At 41.6% G+C, this 21312-nt stretch overlaps 1 protein-coding gene across 3 annotated transcripts in view; it reads left to right on the top strand.

Moving 5' to 3' along the window:
- Positions 1-18176, top strand: part of DRAM1 (DNA damage regulated autophagy modulator 1) — a 35993-nt gene extending 17817 nt beyond the window's left edge. For all 3 annotated transcript variants that reach the window (XM_072150666.1, XM_072150665.1, XM_072150664.1), the window contains exons 2-7: positions 9104-9171; positions 9934-10076; positions 15173-15350; positions 15492-15550; positions 15903-15995; positions 16691-18176. In XM_072150666.1, the coding sequence (XP_072006767.1) occupies positions 9147-9171; positions 9934-10076; positions 15173-15350; positions 15492-15550; positions 15903-15995; positions 16691-16735 (543 nt within the window). In that variant the 5' untranslated portion in view covers positions 9104-9146 and the 3' untranslated portion in view covers positions 16736-18176. The remainder of the gene's footprint in view (positions 1-9103; positions 9172-9933; positions 10077-15172; positions 15351-15491; positions 15551-15902; positions 15996-16690) is intronic.
- The last annotated feature ends 3136 nt before the right edge of the window (positions 18177-21312 follow it).

Raw genomic sequence — 21312 nt, 5'->3', positions numbered from 1 at the left:
AATTTTTGGGACTGCCACATACAGGCACTCAATCTATTCCATTTTACTGGAGGGCCACCTACCTGCTCCTCTGGTTTGAAAAATTTTTGGGACTGCCACATACAGGCACTCAATCTATTCCATTTTACTGGAGGGCCACCTACCTGCTCCTCTGGTTTGAAAAATGTTTGGGACTGCCACATACAGGCACTATCCAAATTAAATTGTCTCCATAGCAGCCTCCACACGTTGTCTCCATTGCTACCTCCAAAAGTCGTCCATATAGCTGCCTCCATACATCGTCCCTTTATCAAACGAGGTGTGTCAGGCAGAAATTTGGGTTGTTTTCATGGATTCCACATCAAAGTTGTTAACTTTGTCGCCACCCTGCTGTGTTATCCACAAAATATACTGGCAAACTTTTACCATTTAGGGATATTATTTCAGCGCTTCTTGCGCATCTGTTTACATTCCCCTCACCCGGCATATCCTAAACTTATAAGAACGCTACTACACTTGATCTTATACAAAAGGTTCTTAGAAGTGCTGTTTGGGGAGTAGCCTAGAGACAGGGGCTTGGATTGGCGAAAGCTCGCCTGGCAGCGGAGCGCCAGCTCCATGCGCATCATGCGCTTCTTGCGCATCTGTTTACATTCCCCTCACCCGCCATATCCCAAACTTATAAGAACGCTACTACACTTAACTTGGTGCAGGCTGGGACCGAGTCTGACCCTGGGGCTGGTCATATACTGCCGACGCAGAGAATTGCGGGGCCTACCTCGGTCCAGGTCTCAAAGGCCTACTTTACCTCCTCCCACCCCTCCTCCACCTCCTCCTCCTCCGAATTACCATCCGTGGGCATGGCGCCATCAGTCGGTAGCTCTAGGCACAGCAGCAGTGCCGTCGCTAAGCGACAGCAGGCCGTGCTGAAACTGCTGAGCCTAGGCGATAAAAGGCACACCGCCCAAGAGCTATTACAGGGCATTCCACATCAAAGTTGTTAACTTTGTCGCCACCCTGCTGTGTAATCCACAAAATATACTTGCAAACTTTTACCATTTAGGGATATTATTTCAGCGCTTCTTGCGCATCTGTTTACATTCCCCTCACCCGCCATATCCTAAACTTATAAGAACGCTACTACACTTGATCTTATACAAAAGGTTCTTAGAAGTGCTGTTTGGGGAGTAGCCTAGAGACAGGGGCTTGGATTGGCGAAAGCTCGCCTGGCTGCAGAGCGCCAGCTCCATCCCAAGATCCAACTAACATAGTTGCAGCACCTTTAATCTACTACTAGTTCTCTGCCTCCATAATAATAATAATAATAATCTTTATTTATATAGCGTCATCATATTCTGTAGCGCTTTACAAATCATAGGAAACAAATACAAATGTAATGTAACAGAGCACAACATTTGTATGGAACAACAGGAGTGAGGTCCCTGCTCGCCAGAGCTTACGGTTTATGAAGATGATGGGGTAACACGAGGTAAAAGAATATTTAATGGTCAAGCCATTCTTCTTAGGGAATAGAAAAAAATATAATAAATGGAATTGCTGTCGCTTGAACCACTCAGCCGTCATCTTATATACCAGGTCCAGGGTGAATGGGACTGCAGAGAAGTCTGGTGCCTGTTGGTTGCTGGATAACAGATGGGAGGACGACACAGGACGGGTTAGTAGAAGAGTTAAAACTTCATGCAGTTAATGAGTGTTATAGGCTTGCCTAAAGAAATGGGTTTTAAGAGCACGTTTGAAACTTTGGAGGTTAGGTATTAGTCTGATAGTCCGGGGCAGAGCATTCCATAGAATTGGTGCAGCTCTAGAGAAGTCTTGGAGACGCGAGTGGGAGGTCCGCACTAGGGTAGAGGTTAATCTAAGATCACTGGCGGATCTAAGAGCACGGGTTGGGCGATAGACTGAGATAAGAGAGGAGAGGTAGGGGGGTGCAGCATTATACAGAGCTTTATGGATGAGGGTTATTATTATTTTAAACTGTATTCGAAAGGAGACAGGCAGCCAGTGCAGCGACTGGCATGAACTGTAAGCATACATGGTCCCCTTATCAAACGAGCTGTGTCAGGCAGAATTTTGGGTTGTTTTCATGGCTTCCATGTTAACTTTGTCGCCACCCTGCTGTGTAATCCACAAAATATACTGGCAAACTTTTATCATGTACCGATATTATTTGAGCGCTTCTTGCTCACCTCCTTTGGTTCCTCTCTGACACCCATTGGTTTGAAGCCTGAGTCCAATTAGGGTATGTCGCCATGCCACTCTCTAGCCTGCTGCCGCTGCCTCTGCATGCCGTCCCCTATAGTGTCAGGGTCAATTATTGGATGTTTTAGATGCTATCTAGCTTCATTCTGTCACTCTGTCATGGCCATGCTGTTGCCCATAATTTTGGCATAATGGTGCGATTAGGCAGCCTCAGAGGCATCCATGCATGCTGCCCCTGCTGTTTCCTGTCCATTTCCGTGGTGTTTCCATCCTTTTCTGAGGTTCCCAGGTGTTTGGCCAAGCTTCCCTGTGCAGAGCCTTGGTCCCCTTGAAAAATGCTCGAGTCTCCCATTGACTTCAATGGGGTTCGTTATTCGAGACGAGCACTCGAGCATCGGGAAAAGTTCGTCTCGAATAACGAGTACCCGAGCATTTTAGTGTTCGCTCATCTCTAGAGATTAACCCTTTTATTTTCTGCAGGATTTCTACAACACAGTTTCATGAAGATATAGAAAATGATAGACGGAGAACATGCACTGTTCGTGTTCCTTGTGTTATGTGAGGGTCTAAGTGGGTTGCAGCAAACGAGAAAACATAAAAGGTGCTGAAAAAGTTCTCTTGTAATTTTAACTTCAAGCTGCACAAAAGTTCACCTGCTGTTTGTGAACTAAATGTCCTAAGAACCTTGGAAATATAAAGGATGTTTCATAATGTCAAAATAGGTAAAGTGCCTGGAAGGAGGAAGCTCGAAAAAAGAGAACAGGTTCTGCTCTGTAACAAAAAATCTGAAGACTTAAAGGACACCTGTCATCAGGTCTGTGTCACTTGTCCTGTCACCTCTACCTGTTGGAGCAGCTCACAAGGATCCCATCCCAGCCTTTATCTAGTTATTTCATACATTATTCATTGTAAAATCATCATTTCTTTATTATGTAAATGAGGCTGGTCACATGGTCAGGGGCAGTGATGTCACCCCTGTTACCCCTCCCCTCTCCTCCCCCTGCTCATGTCTGTGTGTAATGTATAGTAAAGCATGGCTAGTGTGTGTGCTGCATCTGCTGACATGCTGCATCCTCCTAATATACAGGTGAGAGACACAGACATCAGCTACACATGAATCTGACATGTTCTGCTGTAACATGGCTGCCTGGAGCTGCTGTATCTCTCCTATACACACACACACATGCACACACAGGCTGCAGGGGGTGTGGCCACCAGCACCAGGAAGCACATCATTATACAGGCTGTCAGTCATGCACTGGGGGTGTGGCTGTGCCTCCCACTCATGAATAAGGTGGACAGCTTGAATATGCTAATGCTTCATTGGACATTTCACAGGTCATTTGCATACAGCTTTAGGACCTCATTGCTTAGGTTTACAGGCATGTAGAGGGACAATGAAGGGATAGAGGCAATGCTCTCTAATGGCAGTTTATGAAAATATATTTAGTTTAGGGGGGTTATTTTGCATGACGGGTTCTCTTTAAAGCGCACATGTCACCAGCAATGTAATTTTCCAATAACCTATGTTATTCTGATTTAAAAAAAAGACTTTGTCAGCATTCTGAATCAGTTCAGTACTTTATTTCACATTACCTGGCTACCTGCCAGCATCGTGTGGTGAGTCCCTAGGGAAGGGGGGCAGTATAGTATGTGAGGGTAGAAAAATGTGTACTGTGTTCTGTGGCTGTAGCTCCATGTATGGCTGTGTACTGCGGCTGTAGCTCCATGTATGGCTGTGTACTGCGGCTGTAGCTCCATGTATGGCTGTGTACTGCGGCTGTAGCTCCATGTATGGCTGTGTACTGCGGCTGTAGCTCCATTTATGGCTGTGTACTGCGGCTGTAGCTCCATGTATGGCTGTGTACTGTGGCTGTAGCTCCATGGATGGCTGTGTACTGCGGCTGTAGCTTCATGTATGGCTGTGTATGGCGGCTGTAGCTCCATGTATGGCTGTGTACTGCGGCTGTAGCTCCATGTATGGCTGTGTACTGCGGCTGTAGCTCCATTTATGGCTGTGTACTGCGGCTGTAGCACCATGTATGGCTGTGTAGTGCGGCTTTAGCTTCATGTATGGCCGTGTAGTGCGGCTGTAGCTTCATGTATGGCTGTGTACTGCGGCTGTAGCTCCATGTATGGCTGTGTACTGCGACTGTAGCTCCATGTATGGCTGTGTACTGCGGCTGTAGCTCCATTTATGGCTGTGTACTGCGGCTGTAGCACCATGTATGGCTGTGTAGTGCGGCTGTAGCTTCATGTATGACTGTGTACTGTGGCTGTAGCTCCATGTATGGCTGTGTACTGTGGATGTAGCTCCATGTATGGCTGTGTACTGTGGATGTAGCTCCATGTATGGATGTGTACTGCGGCTGTAGCTTCATGTATGACTGTGTACTGCGGCTGTAGCTTCATATATGGCTATGTACTGTGGCTGTAGCTCCATCTATGGTTCTGTACCACGGCTGTAGCTACATGTATGGCTGTGTACTGCTGTTGTAGTTTTATATATAAAATCAATTACAAATTGTCTTCATGTAGCTAATATAATAACAGTACTCCCATAATACCCAATATAGTACAGGGCCTCATAGTAGCCGGTCTAGTATAGAGTCCCCTAGTAGCCAATATAGTACAGGGACCCATAGTAGCCAATCTATTTCAGAGTCATCTAGTAGCCAATATAGTACTGGGCCTCATAGTAGCTGGTCTATGACAGAGTCCCCTAGTAGCCAATACAGTACAGGGCTCCATAGTAGCCAGTCTAGTACGGAGTCCCCTAGTAGCCATTATAGTACAGTGCCCTCATAGTAGCCAAGATAGTACAGGGCCACCATAGCAGCCAATATAGTACAGGGCCCTATAGTAGCCAGTCTAGTACAGAGTCCCCTAGTAGCCAGTCTAGTACAGAGTCCCCTAGTAGCCAATATAGTACTGGGCCTCATAGTAGCTGGTCTATGACAGAGTCCCCTAGTAGCCAATACAGTACAGGGCTCCATAGTAGCCAGTCTAGTACGGAGTCCCCTAGTAGCCATTATAGTACAGTGCCCTCATAGTAGCCAAGATAGTACAGGGCCACCATAGCAGCCAATATAGTACAGGGCCCTATAGTAGCCAGTCTAGTACAGAGTCCCCTAGTAGCCAGTCTAGTACAGAGTCCCCTAGTAGCCAATATAGTACTGGGCCTCATAGTAACTGGTCTATTACAGAGTCCCCTAGTAGCCAATACAGTACAGGGCCCTATAGTAGCCAGTCTAGTACAGAGTCCCCTAGTAGCCAGTCTAGTACAGAGTCCCCTAGTAGCCAATATAGTACTGGGCCTCATAGTAACTGGTCTATTACAGAGTCCCCTAGTAGCCAATACAGTACAGGGCCCTATAGTAGCCAGTCTAGTACAGAGTCCCCTAGTAGCCAGTCTAGTACAGAGTCCCCTAGTAGCCAATATAGTACTGGGCCTCATAGTAACTGGTCTATTACAGAGTCCCCTAGTAGCCAATACAGTACAGGGCCCTATAGTAGCCAGTCTAGTACAGAGTCCCCTAGTAGCCAGTCTAGTATAGAGTCCCTAGTAGACTATATGCTACAGGGCTCCCAAAATAGACAAATAAATAGATGCTAATACATATCTCTGTCAGCTCACGTCACTGCCTGCTGTCTGCTACCCCACTTGTGTTCTGGCACAGGCTGTGATGTCAGTGAGGATGCAGTCAAAGTCTGCCCTCTGTCTAGGCCTCTGCTCTGAGCAGCTGTGAGGGCGTCATCATCATCATCAGTGACCCCGCCCGCGTCTCAACACAGCCAGCTTTATATCCAGTGACCAGGCGGTGTCAGTTTGACGCTGTGCAAACTATAGAGACATAAAAGGTTGTAAAATAAAAGGCAATAAAAAGAATAGACCTTGCTACTACTACTGAAGATTTCTCCGTCTAAAAGGTTTGGCAGAAGAACCTTTAGAAGAAGAAAAGTTGAAAATGGCTCCTCTAAAGACTGTCAATGAGCATTTGCATAGCCCAATAATCTATGCTTTCCCGCTTGCTCCCCGGATCGTGACATCATTGATAGAGGGATGTTCGTATGCTAATGCCCCCTCTGTGAGGTACATTTTGTAAGTGAATTGCTATAAAAACTCAAAACTCTTCACAGAAAAGGGTTACAATGATTCAACCATCTTCAATTGACTGGGTACCCCACTCTCGATGACCCCGTATCGAACGTAAAGGATGCTACTCTTGTGAGCTTGGCCCTCTTTCCTATTGTTTCATATGACTATGTTATTACTCTCTAATGTCTTATTTTATTTGTATATGTTCTCTAGAATCTGTAAAGCACTATATAAATAAATATTATTATAATTATTAATCAGAGGTGAGAACAACCACTTTCTGCATAAACTAATCCTAACTCCATGCTCCTCTTGGGTCACCACTATGCCTGGGTCCTAAAGTGTAAAGTAGGATTGTAACCGAAAAGGTGGACTACAACAATAAAATATTGCATAATTTCTGTAATATGACCACAGTCTGGCTTTCACAGACAGTTTAAACTCCTTTAACAAATTAAAAAGTTGTTTTCTTTGTTCAATCTATGAATGACGTATCCATATGACAGGTGATAATATGTGATTTGTCAGGTTGTGACACTAAAACTATGGGCTGTACCAGAAGCAGGCAACTGTCTATATTTTAGAAGCTATCCCTGCTCACTGCTGTTGTGTACAGCTCATGCTGCAGGGATTAAGTGCTGGTCACTTCTCATGTCACAGCTTTGTACAGTAATTTCAGGATTTCCTGTTTAAAAGAGGAAGTATAGAAAGCTGAGTAATATAGGTCTAAATTCCCATAAATGTAGCAATGCTGTCCCTTAGAAATTAGATAGCTGTCCTTGGATACAGCCACCCCAGCAGTGGTGGCCACGCATGTGCTATTTAGATGTCCGACCACCAGGATTTAGAGTTCATCACCATGTGTATGTGTATGGAAGATGAGTTAAATTAAATGTCAATGCCCAGACGGGAATACCCCCTTTCACACATGGCATTACATCAGATTTTGAAACACAATTCAAGCTGCGCAGAAAGGAGATTTGCCTAATTGCATTATGTTTACATTGTGTTGACCCCTCAAGGACTTGGCCTTTTTGTTTTCATGTTTCCATTTTCACTCCCACTTTCAAAAATCTATACAATTTTTTTATTTCTCCATGTGCAGAGCTGTGTTCTGCGTAACAAATTGTACTTCATTGTGACAGTATTTAGAGGAAATCTACCATTTGCTTTTAACATACTGTAGCTACTCTGATGCAGAAACATATTTTGTTTAATCCCTGAATTTAGTGGTTTTGCTGAAAAAACAATTATAAAATTATGATAAGGAGGCTCTATCGCACCTGTGGCTGCCCTGGGGCTTCTCCTATTACCCTAATTATGCACTACTTCAAAGAACGCTGGAATCACTATGTTGTCCCTGACAGGCAGAAGTAATCAATCGCTGCACCATCCCCCAGCTGCTGCTTATGAGTCATCAAGCTCCGGTTGATTAGTCATGTCTGGGCAATTTAAGAAGCTCCATGTAATGTGTTTATGAATGGCAGCATGCATGCAGCCCAGCTTTCCCAAGGTCCTGAATTTTATAATTGTTTGTTTGAGCAAAACCACTCGGATCAGGGACTAAACAAGATATGTTTCAGCATCAGTGTAGCTACAGCATTCTCAAGGTATGTTTGGTTCACAATACATAAAAACAAATTGTAGATTTCTTTTAATATTCCATGCCATCTACTGGGAAGTGGGAAGAAAATTCCAAATGTGGTGAAATCGGTGAAAAAATTTGCAACATATTCTTGTTTGCTTGGTTTTTACAGCTTTCACTGTTTGCTCTAAATGACATGTTAACATAATATTAATGCAGTGCAGCTTTAGAATTGAATTTTAAAACACAGTAAAAATGTCACGTGTGAGTGCACCCTAAAATGGACAAGCAGCCCAGCCTAGCTGTATTGAAGGGGCTAACCAGTGATTCTGCACTCTATCACATTTTCTTTTTAAATCAGGTAATTTTTATTGCAAAAAAGTCCCCCCTTTTTTTTCCGCCCCAACAAGTGCAAACATACCATGAATAAAATAACAGTAGAGACTGCCACAGACAGTATTTCTTTACAATTCCACGTTGCACAATTTGTTGCATTACAGAATTAATACATTGCAGTCTCAAAAAATATATTTTATTACAAACTACAAGAACCCCCCCCCCCTCTATCCCCTCTGTGAGCCAGCTTCAACTAGCACCAGTTGGTCCCTTATCTCCTGTCATGAACATTTCCTTCATTTTTTAGTTCACCAATGACAGCTGATATTCCAGGTTTGTTTTGAGCTTTAGAAGGGCTCCTGATGGTAGTCCAGGAGTGTCCAACCACCTCCCCCCATATTTTCTCAAACTTCGGAATACTATTCCTCTTTACGTAATTGCCATATTCCAATCTTATAGCTGCATTTACATTTTATAAAGAAATCTATTAAAAATGACTGAGCAGTTGGAAACTGTAATATGTGGCAACTGTTTGTTGGTGTAATTGGTGCACTGTTTGGTGGTATTTATTGAGGCATTGTTGCAGTGTTATTTATTGTTATCACAAGTAACTTGTCCACTGACATCCCAACCCTTTTTATTTCTAAAAAACTTAAGTACTTAGATGATGATGCAATATGTGCAGGAGCTATCCAAAAATCCTTCAAGCTTGTTGGGGAGAGATGTTGATTGATCAGAGGCTCAGTGGCGATAAAATAAAGCACGTCATTTAGTATTTTGTACTTTCCGTAGGTTATAACCTAAGGATCTGTCACTATCTTTGGGTGATATTGCATAGTGTACCCTGTTTTCATTTTCACTATGGATACCTTTGTTTTTTCTAGTGACACTGGAACATGCATTCCAGAGAGTGGATTGTTTGGATTCATGATCAGTGTCACTGCCATGTTAGGTAAGTGGTTTTTAAAATATTGTCTAAAAACCTTTCCTAAAAGAGGTTGTATATGTATATAAAAACATTTTTTTAGAAATATTTGTTTGTGTGCGTTACAGCAGAGTTTGATTTAGGTACATAAGATTGACAACAAACAGCTTAAAGGGAACCTGTCATCAGGTTTTCACCATTAAACCTAATGACAGGTTCCCACAGACGTCTGCTCACTGTTTCCCATTCAGTTTTTGTTATAAAAACACAAAACTCCCGTCTTTATTAAATGAATTTTAAAGCTGCCACCTTCGTGTTTATCTAATATCCAACAAACACTTGAGTTTCCCCTCCATTTAACTACTGTACTATCTGACACCCAGCACTTCTACCACAGCTGTATACATGAGCTAGATGGACGGCTTACAGGAGCAGCTCTTATTCACTTCTATGAGCTGCACATGAAGTCTTAGTTTACAGTAGTCAAACAGATTTTATTACCTGTTTTATGAGGCACACTGTATAATTCCTAAAAAAGGCCTTATGGGAACATGTATGACACCGGGCCTGAACTAGGTATTTTAGAGCGGGGTGATATCTTGGTTGACAATATCATTCAATACAGCCTTTATTGCTTACAGTTGCCCTCAAAAAATGTACTGTGATCGGTTGCTATGGGCAATGAAGACGATTTTTCTTTTCAACTGCACATTCGTAAATGTATTGAATAGTTCATGTTTAACCTTACACTATTTTCATATAATTTACTATTGTGTTTTATCACATCAGGAGCTGCTACTATGTATGCAAGGTATAAAGTGAACCAGGCTCAAAATTTGAGAATCCCCTTTTTGAGTTACTTCTTTAACTTAGCATCATTGCTCATTGGAATACTTGGCTGCATTGGGATGGGAATTGTGGCATCCTTTCAGGTGGGTTTATAGGTAAAATTATTATAATATATTGAATACTCAGTGTAGTAAAATGGGATTTAAAAGTCACAAAACTTTCAACAATTTTTATAAAAGTCAATAGCACAATTGGATATAATACTTTTTTGGATATATCTTACCAAAAATGATTTGTACTGCAAATATTACATAATATTATTTAACATTACTAATAATTGATAATAACCCCATACTGCATTACTTCATTGGGTCCAGACCTTCAAGATGACTTCTCCCAGGTATGACTTTTTGTTGCTGAATTCCCTTCCCAGATGTCTTAAAGAGAACAATTCAAAACCTCACCCAAGTGGTGTGATTCTGTAGGGGCTGATACACGGATTCAGGGGCATTTTGAATTTTCCTTATAGCACCCACAGTTCTGGCCACAGTATCTGACTATTATAATCTGTGTTTGGTCAGAGAGGAGGAGCTGGGGTTGGAGCAGGAGGCGGGTAATCTCTTTATGCTCATGTAGATGATGTTTATTGTGTTAAAATTCTGTTAACATTGCATTTACAGTGTGTTTACAAAAAGGCAATGTTACAAATAGTGCAATGTAAACGCAAATGCTTTGTAAACAGACATGCAATGTAAATGCCATGGAAATACAATGTAAACACAATGTAAAGGCCCTGTAAATGTAAATACAACACAGTGTAAATGCAAACACCATATAAATATAAGTCTAAACGCAATGTAAGTACCACATAAGCGTAAACACAATGCAACCACCAGTTACACGGAACTTTTACATCATGTTTTATGTCTACATTTCTTTTGTGCTAACAAGCTTAAGTTTACATTGTATCTGTGTTTACATCATGTTATCTAATTCAGATTTACATTGGGGTTCATTTACTAAGGCTCTTACTGTGCACTTTTGCGGTCTGTGCACCTTTTTCGTGGCTGAAACGGCTTGCACAGGTATGGGCTTTGCTGCATATTGCAAGCACTGACTCGGGTGTTAACCTCTTCTTTGCCGCCGGCAGAGTTGCCGGCAGCACTTAAAACGTGGCGGCATATGGGCGCCGCCATGTTGCCTCCGATCACTGCTCCCCCGAACTTCTCCAGGGGGCGGCGATCGGTTGCCGTGACAGCCTCGGGTCTTTGTCAGAGAACCAGTGGCTCATTGTAACGTATACTTTGCAGAAATGCCATATACTGCAATACAGTTGTATTGCAGTATATGGTAGGAACGATCTGACTATCTAGGGTTAATGTACCCTAGAGGGTCTAAGAAATAGTAAAAAAAAAAAGTTTAAAAAATTAAAAAAATGTATATTAATATTAAAAATTCAAATCATCCCCCTTTCCCTAGAACTGATATAAAATATAATAAATAGTAAAAATCACAAACACATTAGGTATCGCCGCGTCCCAAAATGCCCGATCTATCAAAATATAAAAACGGTTATTGACGGCGGTGACCTCTGAGATGGGAAATGGCGCCCAAAGGTCCGAAATGCGACTTTTACACCTTTTTACATCACATAAAAAATGTAATAAAAAGTAATCCAAATGTTTCACAGTCCTCAAAATTGTAGCAATGAAAACGTTGTGTCATTTTGCAAAAAATGACACCTCACACAGCTCCGTACACCAAAGTATGAAAAAGTTATTAGCGTCAGAAGACGGTAAATTTTTTCCTTTTTCATACACATTCCTATAATTTTTGAAAATGTATTAAAACCCAATTAAACCTGAATAAATTTGGTATCACCGTGATCGCACCGAACCGAAGAATAAAGCAGAGGTGTTATTTGGAACGCACAGTGAAAGTCGTAAAAACTGAGCCCACAAGAACGTGACGCACATGCGTTTTTTAAAAATTTTTCCACATTTGGAATTTTTTCCTGCTTTCCAGTACATAACTTGGAATAATAAATAACTGGAAAGTAAAATTTGTTACGCACAAAATAAGACCTCACAGAGGTCTGTACACGGAAAAATGAAAAAGTTATGGATTTTTGAAGGTGAAGAGCGAGAAATGAGCGAAAAAACCCTGCGTCCTTAAGGGGTGTGCGCTGGGATTGTGGCGCAGGCGACCCTTTTGTTGTTGTGCAGCTGTGCTAGCTTCCATGCGACACAAATTAGGGGGCGTCCCATCGGATGGTCCAACTGATTTGGACCGAGCGCCGTATTTAACTTGCAAATTGTGTCGCACGCCCTATGTTAAAGATGCACCACATAAAAGGTGGTAAACTCTGTCAGACCTGAGCGGGAAGCGACAAACCGTGGGGGCTAGAAAGAAAATAAAAAGTGCCCCTGAATCTGTATAGCAGCCTCTACAGAATGGTAATGCTAATCTCCACATGTGTGAAGTGGTGAAAGGTCCTCTTTAACCTCTTAACGCTCAGCGTCCGATATATCGGACGCTGAGCTCAGTGACTTAGCGCTCAGCGTCCGAACCGGCATCGGGAAACACGGGGTGCCGGCTGTGACTGATAGCCGGCACCCCAGTGTAACACCCGCGATCGGAGTTGTCTCTGATCGCGGGTGATTAACCCGTTAAATGCCGCGGTCATCGCGACCGCGGCATCTAACATGCATCTGGGGTGTCTTTCCCCCACGATCGGCCCCCCAGAATCATTTTCGGGGGGCACCGATCATTGCTACGGTATCACTGGGGTCCGATCTGGACCCCAGTGTTACCTGCAGGAACTGTCGGTATGATGGCGTCTGTGACGTCATCTTACTGGCAGAGTGCCACCCTATGCAAGTGCATAGGATGACACTGATAATGCCCTGCAATACATAAGTATTGCAGGGTATTATTATGAACAAGCAATCAGATGATTGCTTGTTCAATTACCATGGTGGAAAAAGTAAAAGAAAAAATTATTCAATAAAAAAATAAAGTAATAAATCACCAAAAATGCCCAAAAGCCCCAAAACATATAAAGAGCCATATAACTAAAAAAAAGTCTAAATCATAACACATATATAGTATCACTGCGTCCGTAACAACCCGTAGAATAAAAATAAATAATTATTGAACCCACACGATGAACGCCGTAAAAGAAAACTGTTATAAACCCTCCAAAAATTATGATTTTTACCTATTCAATCCCACAAAAAATGCTATAAAAAGTGATCAAAAAAACATATGTACTCTAGAATGATATTGTTGCAAAGAACAACATGTCCCGCAAAAAACGCAAGAAAATATATTCGTGTCTGGTATCCCCGTTATCGTATCGACCCATAGAATGAAGATAATATGATTATTAGTCTATGCGGTGAACACCACAAAAAAAAAAGTAAAAAAAACAGTAGAGAATTGATGCTTTTCTACTCCTGCTCTCAAAAAGAAGTTCCTAAATTTTCAACAATAGGTGATACCAACCCCAAAATGGTAACATTGGAAAAAGCATCTCGTCCCGCAAAGAAAATGCCGTCACATGGCCCTAATAGCGCAAAAGCGAAAATTTTATAGCCTTCAAAAGAGGCCAATGAGGAAAGTAAAATCCTGGCAGCTGTAGGGTGCTCCTTCCCTTCTGCGCCTCACTGTGTGCCCATAAAACAAGTCACGGCCACATGTGGGGGGTCTCTGTACTCGGGAGAAATTGTAGAACAAATTGTATGGTGGGTTTTGTATTTTTATCTTTTGGAAATGTGTAAATTTTAGGGCTAAATGAACGTATAACCGGCACAATTTGACTATTCTAAATTTCGCCTCCATTTTGATGTAATTGCTATGAAGATCTCAAGGGGTTAACAATCTTCGTAAAATCTGTTTCTGATAGCTTGAGGGGTGCAGATTTGAAATTGGGTTGGTTATATAGGGGGTTTTGATGCTAAATATGTAAATTTTCATTCAAAACTGTATTTATCCCCAAAATAGTCAATTCTGAAAATCCGGAAAAGCGCTATTCGATTTGTAAGCCGCGTGACATCAAAATAAATTATCCAGACATTTCAAAAATGGTGAAAATGTAAAGTAGACATATGGGAAATGTTATTCAGCAATTTATTTAGGTGGTACATCTATCTGCCTGAAAACGCAATGATTTCAAATTTCAAAAATGGCAAATTTTTCAGAAAATTCATCATATTTTCTTTTTTTTTGTAAATAAACGCAAAACTTATCAGCCAAAATTTACCACTAAAATGAAGTACAACATGTGGGTAAAAAACAATCTCAGAATCGTTTTGATAAGTAACAGTGTTCAAAAGTTATAACCATATAAATTGACGCATGTCAGAATCCAAAAAATGGGACTGAGCCTTAAGCTACAAAATGGCTGCGTCCTTAAGGGGTTAAGGGAAATATGCAAATACATTTTCCAGGATGGGACAAGAAAACATTTATCAAAACTAGTGCAGTCTGTACTATGTGCAGTTTGCCTGTGGAGTGTGCAGAGTGCTCCTGATTCATCAAAACTGCCGCACGGTCTTCATTAACCTGGCATCCCCTGCACTGCTCTGGAAGTGTGTACCAATTTTTTTTTTAGTCCTGCACGCTTACCATAGTCATGATATCATTGTGTTTTTCTGTACAATAAAGATGAATTGTCGTGCCTCCGGTTCTGGGTCCCCATCGCGGTGCTGTCACATGCACCATGACATCATGGCCGAAGGCAGCACACACACTATAATGTCAGCAAGCAGCTGACGCATGACGCAAGCGACAGCACCACGTGGAGATACAGAGCTGAAGCCGGAGCATCGATGGAAAGAAGTATAAGTATAAGCCAAGTTAGGTTTTTTCAGCACATTTTTTGTGCTGAAAAACTCGGCTCATACTCAGTATATATGGTACATTTAAAATGTAGGAGTAGGTGGGCCCCCAAAATCTATTTCATTGGTGGGCCCTTGGTCTCCAAGTCCAACCCTGGCTGCAAACAATATACCATGAAAAGCACACAGGTAGCCTAAGTTGTAGTAGGTATGTGATAAATGAGAGCAAACTAGTTGTCACAAAAAAAAAATAATGAAATAGAATAAAAAAGGCACCGAAATGATAAACCATAGCAGGAAGTGATGAACTGGTGTTCATTACAGAAGAGTTTGGTTTACTAGAGGACCATGTGGACAGTGGAGTAAGCATGTTATATAACATGTACAATCTTTTACAGGAGACATCTGTGACAACAGTGCATGATGTAGGAGCCCTCCTCACTTTCATCTGTGGAGTTGCCTATATATTTCTTCAGTCCATTATCACTATCAAAGCCTGTCCACAATGGAGTAACAAGGAAACCTGTTATGTACGAATGACAATTTCTGTGATATCAATAATTGCAATATTTCCTAGTATCCTTTTCATACAATAATAATCATATATTATATATTGTTTGTTATAACTTGTTTATTAGATATTAAGTACTACTGTACTGTACTGAGCTGGAAGTAAATCAATATGGTGTATGTCTTTCCTTAACACACGCCTAACAGTGATAATATGTGCTTCATATGATGGGATGAAATTGTACCATTGTGAAATTGGTGTCGAGGTAAGAAGTTTTCCTTTTTATTGACATTTTATACAACAAGTTTGTGCACTTTGTGTCAATCTGTATTATATATCTTCATCAGTGGTGGGAGCAGACTCTAGAAGACCCCGTTGCAGGAATAGCATATGGGTCCCTTATTATTCCCTATCTTAGAGCTCAATCCTTACATCGAACGACCTATTAGTACTTTTAGACTGGCCTCAGGGTTGGTGGTAAAAAATGTCCAAAAATGATAAAAAAAATGGTGTCATTTATCATTTCCTGATACCTAATGCCGGAGCCCTGGTATAATTATTACTGTTACTTATTATTAAATATTACTATGTGTAATATTTCTTTTCTCTGTATACAGCCTTCTCCATATCACCAAGCAAGTGCAGTTTGTGAGTGGATTGTAGCATTTGGATTTGTTACTTTCTTCCTGACTTACATAAAGGAATTTCAGGTTGGTGTGTAAGATTCCAAAATGTGTTGAATTTAACTGCCTGTGAAGGCCCCAGCCCGGCATATTTGCAACAGTCTCTGACGTCCTATATAGCCTAAATTTAATTTCTGCACTGGAAATCACTTTAAGTTATACTAGGTGGCTGGAGCCTTTAAGTATCTGGTGTGCAGTGTGCTAGCAGCCTCTATGGGGGCCGTGATCTGGACGCAATTTTTGTGGCCAGATCACAGCCCCCTATAGGTTTGTGTGCATGGAGCCATAGGGGGATATTTACCAGGGCCTCCAAGCCATGTCAGTGGCGTAGAAGCCCTAAAATATTTGCAAATGCTAGCACTTTTATTTCTATGCTGTGCTGGACCCCGCCGGAAACATCAAGAGTCCAGGGTGCGAAAGAGCACGAGCGACAGCGCATAATAAATATCCCCCATAGACTGTATAAATGTAACTACTCCTTAACAGCTTGCTTAACTCAGTAGTTACACTATATATAATCTTACTATTGAAGTAAGCTCTTCTAAGACATCCATGAGGCTGATGTGGTTAAATTTGACACCCGTTGGCATATAGTATACAGGTGTGACTTTAGCCTAAGATAAGCAAACTTGGATTCCAACCAATTGTGCCGATGTGTCTATAGATTGCTTCTCATAACAATCACTTGCTGCCTTATAATGACATCTGTGCTTCTCCTGCAGGCTGTTACTTTGAAAATTTCTACTGAAATCCATGATGATTTTTGACGATTGCTCCAGTCCATCATTATCATAAGCATATTTAACTGTGACTTTACAAGTCAAGAAGAACATTATCTCAATACATCTGCATTGTCTGCAGAGATATGTAGTGTACAGTATGTGTTTTAGTAAATTATGTCAGTCTAATGTTTCTTAATGTTTATATGTGTATTTTAATGAATAAATGATAATTGCATTAAGAAAGCTGTATGTTTGATCTAGACTCCCCCTTAACCTGAATTTAGTTTTTTGTGAAAATCTGTTAACTGATACCAGGGATATACCTGCAATAAGCTTTAGTGGGCTTATTCACTGATCATCACTGAGAGATAGTTTTATTGCTCTTTTAGCTCCTGAGTACAATTGTAAAGTAAGGGGTTAAAATGATCTTTACTGTGTAAACATCTGTTGCACCGTTTGCACACACACCTGGAATAGAGTGGGGTTACTGTTCGACTGATTTGTTCTGACTTCAGTTTTGCATTTAATACTATACAGCCGCCACTTCTCTGTTCCAAACTTACGGTGATGTCAATGGACGAAGGAATGATCCTCTTGGATAAAGGACTACCTTACTGATCGTCCTCAGGTAGTACCGAATTGTCCCCCTATTTATTTTCCACGTATACCCCTGACTTGCGTTACTGTAGTGAAACATGCCACCTACAAAGCTATAGGGATGACACAGTCATAGTAGGCAAAATTGACAAGTCTAGTAATACTGAATACTTTGATCAAATTAACTATTTTATCAACTGGAGTAAAAGTAAAGAAATTTTAATCACAACTGGGAGGAGACAACCAGAAGTCGCCCCGGTAATAATTAAAGGGAACCTGTCACCTTGAGACCCCTTTTTAGCAACCCCCCCTGTCCCCATAGAGTATTGCACATACACTGCTAAACATTTTTTGTATGAAAAATCGATTTTACAGAACAAAAGATATCTTATATATTACCTTTGAAATACATGTACTGTGTGACTAGTCTAGTAGCCCCCTGGGCGGAGCTGAAGAGGAATTGTTCCCCCCCCCACCCTTGGGAAACTGCTCCTCCATGTGTGAGATTTTCAAAACTATACTCCCGCCCCTCACCCGCCCTTCTCCTTTATTCTTTCGGCCCCTGGCTCACCCCCTGAACATGTCACCTACCCAGATCCTGCCTGCTGTCTTGAATTCTCGCTGACCGAAAGGCATTCTCGTGCCTGCGCAGTCAGCATGTCTCGTACTGTGCGCACGGACACGCGCAGATGAAGCGGTGACGGGCGCTACGTAGAGAATGAGGCACCGGGAGCTTCACAAACTACGAAGCTACTTCGAGTCAGCAGCGTAGTGTGGCGCATGTGCAGACAAATGCAGGGTCCTTGCGACCGTCACCACTTCAGACATGCTGACCGCGCAAGCGCGAGAATGCCTGGCGGTCAGCGAGAATTCAGGACAGCGTGCAGGATCTGGGTAGGTGACGTGTGCAGGGAGTTAGCCAGGGGCCGAAAGAATAAAGGAGAAGGGCGGGAGTATACTTTTGAAAATCTCACACACCGAGGAGTCGTTTCCCAAGGGTGGGGGGAAACTACTCCTGTTCAGCTCCGCCCAGAGGGCGACTAGACTTGTCACACAGTACATGTAATCGAAAAGGTAATATATAAGATCTCTTTTGTGCTGTAAAACAGATTTTTCATGCAAAAAATGTTTAGCAATGTATGTGCAATGCACTATGGGTAGGGGGATTGCTAAAAAGGGGTCTCCTGGTGACAGGTTCTCTTTAACCCCTTACCGACATGTGACGTAATAGTATGTCACATGTCGGGTCCCGGTGCATGGAGAGGGCTCGTGGGCCGAGCCCTCTCCATAGCTGGTAAGTCTTTGCTGCATATTGCAGCAAAGGCTTACCGGTAACACCCGCGATCGGTGTCAGCACCGATCGCGGGTGTCAGCACTGATCGCGGGTGTTTTTGGGCTGATCGCCGATGCATCTTTCTGAGGATCGTCGCACCCTGTCACGTCATCGGGGAGCGGCGATCCGTCACCATGGTAGCTTCGGTGCTATCAGCACATTGTAATGTATGAGTAGTAAAATACACATATACTGCCATAGTGTAGTATGGCAGTATATGATAGGATCGTACAGACACCTTAGGCTTAAAATAACCTAGGGAGTCTGAAAAATAGTAAAAATAAAAAAAAAGTTAAAAAAAATATATATATATAATAAAAAAACCTAAAAATTCAAATCACCCCCCTTTCCCTAGAACTGATATAAATATAAATAAACAGTAAAAATCATAAACACAATAGGTATCGCCGTGTCCGAAAAATGCCCGATCTATCAAAATATGTTAACGGTTTTTCACAGCGTTTAACCCCGTAACGGAAAGTCGCGCCCAAAGTCGAAAATGGCACTTTTTTGCCATTTAAAAAAAAAAATTCTATAAAAAGTGATCAAAAGGTCATACAGTCCTAAAAATGATAACATTGTAAATGTCATCAAAATCCCCAAAAAACGGCACCACCCACAGCTCCATACACCAAAGTATGAAAAAGTTATTAGCGCCAGAAGATGGCAAAATCCCCCCCAAAATTTTTGTACAGGAGGTTTTAATTTTTTTAAATGTATGAAAACATTATAAAACCTATATAAATTTGTTATCCCCGTAATCGTACCGACCCAAAGAATAAAGTAGACATGTCATTTAGGGCACACAGTGAAATCCGTAAAATCCAAGCCCACAAGAATACGGCACAAATGCGTTTTTTTTACCAATTTCACTGCATTTGGAATTTTTTTTCCGCTTCCCAGTACACGGCATGGAATATTAAATACCACCATTTTGAAGTGTAATAAGTTACGCAGAAAATAAGCCATCACACAAAAATAAAAAAGTTACAGATTTTTGAATGTGGGGAGTGAAAAATGAAAACGCAAAAAACGAAAAAGGGTTGCGGCAGGAAGGGGTTAAAGATAGTCAGGGAGAGATAGTTGACTCATACAGGTACCTAGAAATCTGGATTTATAATAAATAGGATTGGCGGGTTAACCCCTTAAGGAGCAGGGGTTTTTCGCTCATTTCTCGTTCTCCATCTTCAAAAATCCATAACTTTTTCATTTTTCCGTGTACAGAGCTGTGTGAGGGCGATTTTGTGCGTCATCACGCTTCCAGTGCCGCCGGCAAACAACGGGTTAACACCCGCGATCGGTGCAATCACCAACCGAGGGTGTTAGCGATGGGTCTTTGCTGCGATATGCAGCAAAGCCCATCTCTGTATGAAGCGGGCTCAGCCCGTGAGCCTTCTTCATACACCCTTCATAGCTCAATGGCGGATATACCATCACGGAGCGTGAAGGGGTTAACTCAGAAAACTTATATAAGAAAGGCTTGGCACGACTTTTTCTACTTCGTTAACTGTGATCTTTTAATGTTCTGTAACACAGTAGCCAGATGTATTCTCTATAGGATAGTGTATTCTGGTGTTAGCTTGAAGCAGGAAGATAGAGGTCAAATTGAAAAAAATCCTAAAACGTGTATGCCAGGTTATTAGTGTTGGTATGGAGAGTTTTAATGCTGGTTTTTGGATAGATTATTTGCAAAATTTAAGTCTATCTCAGGGAACTCCCTACATCCACTAAATTTAGAGATTAGTAACCTGCATAGTGAAATTAGGGGTTGGTATTGCTTACCGAGAATCAGTAGTGAAAGATTCAAGCTTTCGTTCCTGCCATCTGCTAACATGGCACCAGATGATAACTCTTGTTCTTATGTATTCATCTTTTATCTGTGTGTGTGTATATATATATATGTTTTCTTTTGTTGTGTTAAATGTACTGCAGTGGCATTATTAAAGTTTTATCAAAAGTTACGGCTGCATATCGGTCCCCATTACATTTGTGTGAATGAGTCCTAACACTGTAGTTGAATAGCTCCTATGGATACTCAAGCCTGGACTACCTCAGATACAGGCATGCAAAAGTTCAATTGGAAAAATTCCTTATTTGTGCCTGATAGGGTTTATTGTTTAGCCTTTGTGTGTTCTCCTTATCAAAGTCTTATATGTTTTTGTTTTTATGAAACAATGAATAAAGGAATAGTTTTTAAAAACTAACAATTTTTTCCAATCAATCTCTCATTACTAATATTAAACCTCTTAACAACCAATGTATCTGCTTTTTTAAGGCTGCCGTTAAGGGGACTTTATGTGTTTCAGTAATCTATTGAACACAAAATGCCCTCTGTTATTTTTCCGTTCTTTTTAAGATGAAAAATAAGATGGGCCGCAGCACTATGTTTGCTGTTAAAAATGCATAACCGAAGGTAAACTTGCATACATGCAAGTCAATGTGAATGGATGCTTGTCAGAATCCAATGGACTCCGGCTGCTGAGCTCAGAGCTACACCCAACCCTGCGTTGCTGGGAGCTGATTGATAGTTACTTTGCAGAATCTGATCCCTGGAGAGTTAGGCCCCTTTCACACTTGCGTTTTTGACGCGTGTGCTTTTGATGCGCAGAACTTGCATTGCACTCTGACCCATTGTAATCAATGGGTCTATTCAGAATTGCATTTTTTTTCACGCACACACGTGCGTTTAAAT

This window comes from Engystomops pustulosus, chromosome 4 (assembly GCF_040894005.1).
Source record: "Engystomops pustulosus chromosome 4, aEngPut4.maternal, whole genome shotgun sequence".
Lineage (NCBI taxonomy): Eukaryota > Metazoa > Chordata > Amphibia > Anura > Leptodactylidae > Engystomops > Engystomops pustulosus.
Note: the sequence above shows the minus strand (reverse complement) of the source record. Positions and strands in the feature narration are given on the sequence as shown.